The following is an 11,613-nucleotide window of genomic DNA, read 5'->3' on the forward strand; positions in this document are numbered from 1 at the left end:
ATAAAATAGGTTGGGACTCTGCAATAAAGTGACGCTGTTGATCGAAAGGGGGCAAAAATCGAAAACCAAAAAAATCTCTATGGCTTCCAACGATACCCAAAAAATTCGCTGGACGAAAAATTAACCCCCAAAAACTTCCATATTAAATTTCCGATCCTTAAAAATTTCTATGAAGGATTAAGTGATGTAACAAACAAAAAGATGGAAATTGGATGTTTTTGGTCGTTTATTCATAATCACATCTCAATTAATTATAATTTTCTTCTCATCTGGTAGTAAAGAAGCACGCGGCTTGCATAATACGCAAGTGGTTATTTTGAATACCCCCGAAATCCCCACTTACACTATGGCAAACACTCGCCAAATTTCCCACCTAAAAAATCCCCAAATGAAAAATTTCACCTCCTCCAAAAAATCTTTCCATCATCCGGGCCACTTTAACTCCGAAGTACCTCCGTCCCCCTAGGTTTTAATGTAAATCGGCACTTGAGATTTCTGCATCAAGATACTTGTAATAAACCAAGTAAGAATACATGATGATCTCTCCAGGGTCCCGGGTGGGGTTAGGATCCGTGTTGTTGAACCAGCCAAAATACTGTATGGTGTTGTTAGAGGGCTTAAGCGCACTGGTTATATCCACTACCCACGGAATCACTTCTTGTCCATCACACCACCCGTCACGCCCATACAGCCACGTGCCATGCTCATTTGGGACCACGCCCTCAGGAACGCGATCCGCGCATCCCATGGCGGTGCCTGCGTTGCTGAATACACGGGTGTAGTTGTGTTCCTTGTTAACTATGAAGTGATGCGACGTGACGCAGAACTCAGCGCAGTTGTTGTTATCGCTGCCGTGGCCTGTTATGACAGCTACAAGCTTGACCCGTTCGGTTTCACTCGGAGGAACGAACGAAAAGGGAGAGTACTTGCTGTTGTAATGCTTGTCGAATGTTCCTCCTCGAAACAGTGGAACGATTTGGAAAGGGGCGAGTGATTTCTCCATTGAATGATATGTGGTGTAATGCCTTAACACTGAAAGCAAAGATAAATGGCAATTAACAGATTTAGTAAGATTTAGTAAGTAGCAGTTAGAGCGGTTTTCATTTGAGTGTCGAAAAGTAATTGGTTTTGCACTTTCTACACGATGCGATTGGCTTAAAAGATTCGCGCCACCTTTTCATCCAATCAGAAGTAAAACCAAAGCCAATTGTGACGCGCTCGCATGCATTTTCCCGCGCTTTGCGTCAGCCACATGTAATTACTTCGAGTTTTGATTGGTTCAATGTATTGTCTGTGTCCTATGTGATTGGCCAGAGTAATTACTTTGGTTTTGGTTTTACGACACTCAAACGAAAACCACTCTAACAGAGATGTAGCAAGTAGCATGGTCATATCTCTTTATTCGACATTACGTATACATTTTAATGAGGAGTAATTGAACCGTAATGTTATGAATTGCATGGCCATAGTGGGAATCAAAACGACCGGCAACTACCTAATTGATGGAAAAATTCGGTATAGCGGCACACTTGTGCAAGTTTGATGGGGTTTTGTGAGTTCATTAAACAAATTGTAAACTGCTGTTTGACGAACGTTGCTCTGTTCACAAAATGAATGACTCAAATCAATAGATGTCAATCTAAAATCACAATATATTTGCTCTTTTAACAAAGTATTTTCACCCTGATAAATAGGGAACGATAGCGAAGGTTAAAATCTGCAGTTAATGCTCTACAGTTCTGGTTCCCCTTTCTCTTTAAACCTGGAACAGTATGGTGACTTAGAAAGATGTAATTTTGAATTTTTTTACCTTGCACTTTTCCAACAAGCCTGATGTTAAGCGACGGAACCCAAGCCATCGCCCATGGAACAGTTTTCACGGTGAAGACGCATTTATTTTTTGAGCTGCGGTCTGTAGTTTGAAGCAAAGGTATCAACGGCTTCACAGGAGTTAACCAGCGTCCGATGCGCCTGTTAAGGGAAGAAGTAAAATCAACTATAAAATAATCGTATAAAATCAACCTATATATTTAGTCCATTTCCGTGAGTATTGTCTTATGGAAGTCCAAAGGCGACAATGCAAACAAAATTCACAAAATGGTTATGAAGTTTGCACGTTTAAGAAAATCAAAAATGTACACCAGTTACCCATTATCAATCCGAAAAGATATATATATATATATATATATTGTTGCATAGCAACCAAGCGACGCACTTGCAATGTGATAGCCTGCGCTTTAGGGGTAGGTTTTTTTACGCCGAAATCAGAAATATCGAAGACGGCTCGCACGAGGGGAGAATGGAGATGAGGCCTCGTCTCGTCTTCTCGCGTTTCTCTCGCGCGGTCCGTAAAAACAAATAAAGGGCGCCTGCTACCTGGCTACGCAGGCTAGCAAAGAAATAAAACTATTGTTTGAAGGTCTGCAAGGTGCCATTTACCCCGGGAGTGATATATGGGGATTATGTAGGTATGGTACGAACCTTGCGTATGTCAAAGGTATAAAGGTCCTTGTTTTACATCGGGAACTCATACAGTCCTCATAACACCGACGTTGCGCTCATTTTACCCCCTTGTCTTCATCAGTGCTTCGTTTTACTGGTTTTTCCCGCTCCAGAAACTGCAAGGGGAATAGTTTTTGGAATCACATGGGATGACAAGCGTTAGGTGGGCTAGGTCGCGAAGCAGTGCGGATGCATCTTTAAGTTTAGCCGCACTTCTGCGCAGCCCTTATTTCTTATAATATTGTGATGTCGAGGTGCGCCTTTCTTTGTAAGCCTGGTGATTACTGGAGGTCTTCTCGCCTAACAACCTGCTGCATCCTGTAAAATTTGCTAATAAAAATGATGATGATGATGATGATGTTACTTATGATGGTTGTCTTAGTTAAAATAGACCGACTTATAACCAACGCTTGTCCACTCATACGATCCCAGAAAACATTACGCCGAAAGCTTGTACCCATTCCCCTAATAGTTCGGCTGGAGTGGGGTAAATCTAGTTCAAGCAAAAAAAAATGATCGAAACAAGGATTTAAGGTCAAACCTGGGAATCAAACTCGGAACCTTCCGCACAGAAGACTGCGCCTTAACTGACTGTGCTTATCCTTGATAATAAGAAACCCCTAAATTGGCATGCATTAATTTACAAGTTTTTCATTAATTGAACCGGTGTTACATTGATATGGGCATCCCCGCATTTTGGGCATCCCTAATCCCAAAACCCAAGTGATATGCCATGGGCATCACCTACTTATATTACCTTAGCGAATTGGATTAAGATTAGGGTTACGTCTCTAGGGTTTTGGGAATGGGGATGCCCAAAACGCGGGGATACCCATATCACTGTGACACCGGCGATTTGGGAGTTTTAAATGTCGATTGGATGAGAAGCTGACGAAATTCACCTTCTAAAAGGCGTTATCCACCGGCCTAGTTCCAGGCCACACAATTTACTGGCAGAGTTACAGCAAACGTATAGCTGTACCGTGTGATCCCAGTGTGCACAAGGGTCGTCTGTAGAGCCTGGACACGATAAAGAAAAGTCTAGCTCCACGTGCTCGTAACGCTGGAGATCTGGAGAGAGATACAGGAATCGTCAAGTTTCACATAACGGTAAACCACACAGAAAAGAGTACAGTTTGTTAAAAATCAAGGGCAGATCTAGGGGAGGGGTCCGGGACGGGGGCCCAGGGGCCAACACATCGGTTCTAAGGTAAAATTGATGAAACCCGCAGGGCGTAGAAAATTATTTCCCGGGGAGACCGGAGCCCCGTCAGTATCTTAGAGTCTAGTTATGCGGGCACTCCGCTTTCAGTCATGAAGACCCGTTAATACGGTCACCAACGGGTAAAACTTGGCCGTAATACTGGGACAGGGTCAAATTTCAAGACTTTAGGGCCCGTAATGATAGACATATCGCAGTTGCACCTCCGGAACACCCTAGCAACAGTAATAGGTCGAACACTCAGTGTTTCAATCAAAAAACGGATTTTACCTCACTTCCCAGACAAAGACAAACACAGACTGTCGCGCTTTTTGGTATCTCATGAAAAACCGCTTGCTGTTGCATCTGAATTCGCGCCGCACTCTACTATCTAAACGCCTGGAACAGGCTACCTTAATGTTAGCGCATCTGGAGTAGGTCACAGGTTCGACTTCTGTTAGGAAAACTAGATTTGTTTTTCTTGGAGTCTACCTGAAGAAACACCATTATCAGTTCAAAAAGTAGGGAGAGAAATGTACCAAAACACGTGTGCATTGTTCTGCTCGGCCAATCTAAAACCTATTGCATTATTGCCGTTCTCGTTGCCATTAACCAACTCAAAGTTCGTCAAAAACACTTCGTTGCGCATCGAGTCATATTTCACTTCCCGTGTGTGATATATGAGGCTGATTTAGCAACAGAACGGGAACGTCATTTAACGACGGCGCGCGCAAATCAAACAACTGGCTTGACCAATGGCTGCGCAGCAAATTGGGCACTGGAAGTCGAGTTTAGTCCGTTCTGCGCTCTTTCCCGTCATCAAATGACGTTCCCGTTCTTTTTCTAGATCAGCCCATAATAGGCACGACAACGCAACGTGAAATGAGAACGAGAAAGAGCGCGGAAGAAACTGAGCACGACTTCCAGTGCTCAACTTTTCGCTCTGCTGCTGGGCTTAACTGCTGGGCTACCCTGGGCGCCAGAGACTTTTCATGCGCGGTTTCCGGTTTCCGCGCTGTCCAAATCGTGGAGCCGCACGCGAGAAAAAACCTCTAAAGGAACCCAGGGTATGGTCAAGCCAGATTAAGATCTGTGCGCGCCATCGTCACTGTCGTCGCGTTTCATTTCTAAATCTGCCTGTTAGTTTGCTTCTCACCATCAATAGACGGTATCTCAACTGTTGCAGTAACTCCTTTCTCTCCTTGCATGACTGTGTGGTTGAACACATTTATTACAACAGCATCTCGTGTTGTTAAGTTTTTAAGTAAATTGGTTTTGTAGTTAAACCTGCAGTGGACAAAACACAATAAAACCGGTTAGTTCATACGCTAAAAGGTTTTAGCAGGTTTAATTTACCTAAGCTTCCAGGATCAACCTCCTAAACTGAGGATCCAAACATCCGTCAGAAAAAAAATAACGCTTTAAAAACCAATGGATATACCGCGGACGGTTGAAAATTAAGCTATTCAAAAAGGCATTGTTCACAGATTCCAATTTGTCAATCTTGAGGGGCTCGTGTGCGTGACTTTCGAATCGTTATTTACAATTGGAGAGCTTTACTTGCAGACTGCGTGTATCCAGGCCATTCTAGTTCCCAGAGCTGCAATCCTTTTGGTCAGCGCCACAGTTTGAGAGCCGCAGCGCTGACCAGAAGGATCGCAGCTCTAGGAGGACATTAAATGTAAACGTGACATCAAACAAATATCGATGTGTGGTTCTAGTCATTCTCTGCTCACCATTGCGCCTGGTAGGCCAAGAACCGCATTGAAGGATACAAAAACCAGCCTGTCTCTTGCACTTTCCCTTGTCCGTCAATTCCAAATGCAAAAACGTCAGAGGGAGTGTTTTGAAAGCGGATGTACGATCGGCTGCTACCTTTTATTTTAAAACCTGTATCAAATGTAATCATGGAAGCTGGAATGTTGAGTTGGGTGTTGCACTCGGATCCTTGACAGTTCATGTCCTCTAGAGGCTGATTCTGGCGAGCAAAAACTAAAACACCCAGCGCGCCATTTTTCTGACAGTTCTGAACCTGAGAGAAAAAGTAACAAAGTGTAAGATCTGTCTTACATTAGCCCTCTTGATACCCTTTTATAACGTTTTGAAAGATGATAAAGATGCGCGTAAAAAGGTTTTCTTTCTTATGCATCATCAGTCGCACTTATTTCTTAAAAAAATAATGCTCAGGGTAAAAAAATAACTGGAACAAACTCAAGAGCGAAGCTCATGGTGAACTGGATGGCCGGTCATCCCTCAAGGAGAGGACATTATTAAACAGAGTAGCTATAGCTAGAGCGAAGCATCGTTTATTTCGTCGGTGCGCTAACGCTGCCAAATACTGGCCCATTTTCTTACATCAAACTCGACTTCAGGGCATTTAAAAGTTTTGAAATCAGACTTCGAGGAAAAATAAAACATTACGCTTTTTTCTTCATAAACTATGGCAAAAGTAAGGCAAACCCAAAGAAAAAGTGGAAATTTCGAGGAACTTTGTATATGGTTAGCCCACCGCATTTCTTGCATGTGTTTAACGAAAAGGTCTATTAAATTGAAATCTCAGTTTATTTTGTTTTCAACAGGATATGTGCTATAAAAGTTCCCTATAAACGTACCTTTATGAGGTATGAACAGTTTCCGGTTTCATTGGAAACAAGGGCAAGGTGACCAGCGGCTCTATTGACGAACGTATCTGGTGAGCATGCGTCACCCACATAGACAACTAACAGATGACCATATTTGGCGAGGGTATCCGGGGAAGGCAACCAATCATATCGAGCGTCTAAACGCCTCGCCACGCAAACCATTTCACCTATGTCAGAAGAGCAATGAATTAGTTTGTTAGTGTACATGCGTTAGGTCAAGATGGATATTGGCAGAATTATTTTTTTCGCGTTAAAACAAGCTTGGTCAATGAAGAATTTATTACACACGGCCACAAAGAAAACTCTTTCTTGCCGTACCAAAGAGCCAAATCCCGAGGAGGGCAAGATCGCTCGGAACAGTCTTCTTTAAATCTCTTCTTATAAATGCAAGGGAAATAAAGTTTGTCACTGACCAGAAGCAAAGTGGAAACTTTGGCCAATCATAAAAGAGAATGACCGCGCTCCCTCCCCTCAACCAAACTTTCCGATTTGTTTGTGGGGGGAGGCTGTACACAGGCTAGTTACCTTGCTCGTCTTCAACCACAATCTGGTCCAGCCCACAATTATGCCCGGAACAGTACCACTGGGACAGTACACGCGGAATCCAGTTACCCAGGGTGGATACGGGAAAGACCGCGAAATGAACACGTGATAGCCAATTTTGTTGGAACTCTGATGGGAGAGGGCTTCTTTCATTAAACTCATACTCATCAAACTGGCTGCGAACTCGATTGGAGGGCCATCTCAGTTTTTCCAATCTGCAACTGAAATATGAAAAAAAAAAGTCTGTTCTACTGAAAAACTAGCCTGAGAAAACAGCCAAGACGGCGGCGGAAGCGAGGCGAGACGACTGTGTCCGCAGGCTACCTTAAAACAGGAGAAAAAGTTTTGGATTTGCAGTCATATCATCGAATACAAGGCTTCTTGGAGTAGTTTGGTTGAAGGGACAGCCATCCCCTCAACCCGGCCCACCCTTATTCCGTCCCGCTGGGATATGGAGGAACAGAAACCGCGTCACGATAAGTTCAGTCTGCAGAGTGCTTGACTGCAGAGCAAGAGGTCGAGGGTTCGATTCACAGGACCGAACCTAACCTGCAAAACAAAAGGGAAGAAGGACCGCCTGATCGCAGGTAAGACCGGACCAATACTCACGGTATTAAAATAACTGAGAAACGAAGATGCTGCCTTCTACTGCAAACGGCTGGACCTTTGCGTGGCTCAGATGACCACGTAAAATGGCGGTCCCGCTCCATTAGGAAAGGAACAAAAAGTACATTCAATTTGCACTTTAACAACTCAAATAAAATGCAATTTTTTTTTAATGAAGAAACCAAAGCTCCTAACGTCGACTGTCCTCAAATGTTAAATGTATTCAGTTTGAGGGGGGTGGGGGGTGGGGGATGAGAGGCTCCTCGAAAAAATTTCCCGAAAGCTGTTTGGGGATCGGGACTAGTCAATGAAAGCCGTCGGGATTACGGGATTGAGGCAAAATTTGGCCAAATTAACTTGCGTACTTACCTTTTGCGTTTGGTGTATGAGATAATGGCATCATAAAACCTGTTTGCAAACTCGTCAGCCATTGCTTTGACTTCGTTGTTGCAGGCTGTTGGCGCAGAATCGGCATAGAACAAAAACACGTAATTGACATTATCGGGTGAAATGTCTATCAGCTTGTTGAAACATTCTGGGTCGCTAAAGAGACTCTCCAAGAAGCCGGATCTTTTGGTGTGCGCCAGAAACACGATTGGTCCGTGAATGTTTGAATCGTTTGTTCCGTATTTTAAGATTTCTAGTGTATCGTACTGATCTGCCTTCCTTGCTTGAATCATGAACGGAGGTGCTCCATCGCCCAGTTTTAGGTTCGGTATTTCTGCTGAAAACGTTAAAGTGATGACGGAAATTGCAATTACCGCCGTAAAGCTAGAGGAAAACATCGCTTAGCTATGCTACTCTTTGTGTACAATTCTGTTGCAGAGTTCGTTCTCAAGTCGAATTCGAAAACGCTGCCATTAATATGCGTCTGTATGTTGGTTGTCACGCGATCGAGATGCATGAAACCTAACCTAACCCTAAGCTGTCAATCCATCTTAATCATTTAATGCTATACTGTCAACACTTAAGAAAATTAAGTCCCCCCGGAATTAGGGGAGGCACCCGGGGGGTACGGTATTGCCTTACATAACCTATATAGGTATGTGCCACACCATCGGGTCGGGTTTTTGCGCCCTTTTGGTCTGAAAACGGGATTACACTTTGCCCATTTTGGTCTGGAATCGGGTATGGTCAGGAGCCCTTTTTCAGATTCCGATTTTTTTAAGCAAGGACCAGCTTACAAAAAAAGACGGACCGGATCGTGGAAGGGTATGATCAGCAATAAGTGAAAATATTAAACAAAACAAGCAAGGCTGATTTTACAGTCGGAAATATGTATACCTGGATTTTTGAAAACTGGGTAAGCAAAAATATCAACTCATCATTAGGACTACTTGGAAATTTAAAACAATAAAACTCGTTCAAAGGCCGATTAAAAGCCTTTATCTGACGCTGGGCAGTAAGCTAATGGTCCCTTGAAGTCCAAATTTAATCTGAAGCAAATTTTAGAACATCTATTCAGTAATCGGACTTCGCAAAGTTTCCGAAACCGGGTTCATTTCAGTCTAGAAATTTTAAAGTTAAGTGAACTGCAGCAAAAGAGTGCCTGGTTAATGCTTACATAACAACTTAAATAGTTAGCAAAGATAGTAATTCTATCGATAGTAAGATAGTAATTCTGTCTTCATCCACTTCTACACAAATCCCTAATTATAACCACAAAACAAGCAAAAACGAAATAAGCAAACAACACAGTAAAGAAGCTATTAGACAGGGGAAGTTGAGAAAAATTGCAGAATGTTTGCTGACCCGGTTTTCATAACTCCAGGTACACATATCAGCCATATGTGTATATTTTTTACCAATAATTCGGAAGGCACGGCGTTCCTTCTTCGGAGTGTTACATACATAAAGAACAGTGTGCAATATGATACTATGATTACATGTGAATATTTAAATAAGACTGTAGTGAACGTTAAGAAAAAAATTAAAAACCGTTGAAGTAGTGATATAAAAGAAATTTAAAATGCAAAAATAGTATAAATAAATGATAAAAAACAAAAGGAACAAAGATTGTAATACATTTCCTCTTTCAATTTTGTACCAGAAGGTTCAAGAGTTTACCTCTCTCGATGAAGTATGCTTCTCTAGCTTTTCGCACACTGTCTCTATTAGATTTAATCAGGGGCACTCAACAGGAATATAGTTCAACCACTTAAACATAGCATTGTTAAACGTCTTTTAGTATTTAAACGGTATATATAGGCATATTTTTATCCCCTAAAAATTTTTCAGCTGTTCGGATTTCCTAGCTGAAAGTCTAATGATCCGAAAATTATAGGGATCAAAACTTACTTAGTCGAAAATTTCAGCCAGAAAAAAGGCTCCCGAAAATTCTAGGTGACCTTTTAAGGGTAAAAATCCGTTAAAAATGGGCAATTATACCATTTCATTTTTAGATGTTCAAAATCCTAGGAGAAGCGGTCAAGCAAGAAATTATACAACAAATGTTCCGAAAATTCAAATCTCAAATCGTCTTCCGAACCGATATTTTCTCAAAATTGACGTTGGGTTCCCCCTGGTGAAATAAAAATTGATGAAGTTAGCAAGAGTGATCGTTAATAAGAAAGAGTAAAAAAATTTTCAGCTGTTCGGATTTCATAGCTGAAAGTCTAGTGATCCGACTGGGAGGGATCAAAACTTAATTATTCGAAAATTTCAGCAGGAAAAAAGGCTCCCGAAAATTCTAGGTGTCTTTTTTAGGGAAAAAATCCGTTAAAAATGGGCAATTATACCATTTCATTTTTAGACTTCAAAAATCCTAGGAGAGGCGGTCAAGCAAGAAATTATACAACAAACGTTCCGAAAATTCTAGATCTCAAATCGTCTTTCGAACCGATATTTTCTGAAAATTGACGTTGGGTGGCCCTGGTGAAATAAAAAGTGATGAAGTTAGCAGGAGTGATCATTAGTAAGAAAGTGTTCTGAGACTGTGGTTGGTTTAGAGATATTAGATGGATTGTCAACTGTTCTGCGGTGTTCGTTGAAACGGTCTTTGAGTCATCGTTTGGTTTCACCTATGTTTGGAGCAGTGGTTGCATTGTATCATGTAGATGGCGTTTTTTTTAGTTACAGTCGATGTGATGAGTGATAGGTCTGGTTTCGCTGTAGAGTGGAAAGTGTATGATTGACGTTTGTCCGTCAGATATGTATTTACAAGTGCGACAGTTTTTTCCGCTTGGGTATGAGCCTCGGGGCTGGTTGTGTCGTGTGAGATTGCGAAGTTTGGCCCTGACTAGAAAATCACTGAGGTTAGGGTTGAAAGTCTCCTCACCTCAGGTCTTGACCAAGTGATCCATGGAACATCCCACTGAACGAAGCCCGCACCTGTGACCGCACTGAAACGAAAAAACAAACAAACAAACAAACTGAGAGTATGTTAATCATTTTACTCTGTCCTATTCTCGATCTCTTAACAAAACACAATCCCACTGTCCAGTTCACGAACTGTTTGCTTTTAACTCAAATAGCTTTTTTTAAAAGACAAAAAAACGTGTAAATTGACATGAACTGCTTTCAATATGTCTAAAAAAACAAGATCTTAAAAAATAAAACGAAAAAAAAAATTCCGCATTTGTCAAGTGCGCTTTCGTCGGTGTTTCACTTTCCACTTAGTACTTATAATTTGGATTTTTTTTAGACTCCTGGTCGTTTATAGTTATGGAGCGCTTACCATTTGTACGGAAATTTCGGTGAAATTTTTCCTTGAGCCCCCGGAATGGTACTGGTATTGTTTTTGGTACCGACAACAGGAACGGGATTGAGGTGTACCATTTACAAAATACCGGTTAATTTTTTGCTTTCTCTTGACGTGAAGTGTGGCACTAGTAATCCAAACAAATGGTACAAAAAATTTCGGTCGTTTCTGTAAAAATGGGAAAAAGGTTATGTCTCGAAAGGCATTACTTTTTTCCGGAAAATTTCCACCGGGATGAACCGTTCCATTTGAATTCTCCACGGAATTTCTGGGTTTTCCATACAAATGATAACCGCTCATGATTTCACTGATCATTAGTAAACGAAAACCTCTACATTGCGTGTCAAGAGGTTTCGTTTTCGCATGGCTGCGAAGCCGTCGTTCGCGTGGCTTGTCAATCGCGTCGTAGCCTGCTACAA

The 11,613-nt window shown here is 41.9% G+C and overlaps 1 protein-coding gene across 1 annotated transcript; it reads right to left on the reverse strand.

Moving 5' to 3' along the window:
- Nucleotides 1–208: 208 nt before the first annotated feature.
- LOC140930753 (uncharacterized) lies at nucleotides 209–8,383 on the reverse strand. Its single transcript, XM_073380461.1, has 8 exons — nucleotides 7,864–8,383; nucleotides 6,871–7,109; nucleotides 6,316–6,512; nucleotides 5,440–5,735; nucleotides 4,860–4,990; nucleotides 3,405–3,573; nucleotides 1,811–1,971; nucleotides 209–1,032 (listed from the first exon to the last, which is right to left on the reverse strand). The coding sequence occupies exons 1-8, from the start codon at nucleotides 8,277–8,279 to the stop codon at nucleotides 470–472; spliced, it is 2,172 nt and encodes a 723-aa protein (XP_073236562.1). The 5' UTR covers nucleotides 8,280–8,383; the 3' UTR covers nucleotides 209–469.
- Between the last annotated feature and the right edge of the window lie 3,230 nt (nucleotides 8,384–11,613).

This window comes from Porites lutea, chromosome 3 (genome assembly GCF_958299795.1).
Source record: "Porites lutea chromosome 3, jaPorLute2.1, whole genome shotgun sequence".
In the NCBI taxonomy this organism is placed as follows: Eukaryota; Metazoa; Cnidaria; class Anthozoa; order Scleractinia; family Poritidae; genus Porites; species Porites lutea.

Coding starts and splice junctions, on each gene's coding strand:
- LOC140930753 (XM_073380461.1), bottom strand. CDS start 8,279: ATGTTTTCCTCTAGCTTTACGGCGGTAATTGCAATTTCCGTCATCACT. Junction 3,574..4,859: donor TGAGATACCGTCTATTGATG/GTGAGAAGCAAA, acceptor ATCTCTCTCCAG/ATCTCCAGCGTTACGAGCAC. Junction 1,972..3,404: donor TGGATAACGCCTTTTAGAAG/GTGAATTTCGTC, acceptor TTCCCTTAACAG/GCGCATCGGACGCTGGTTAA.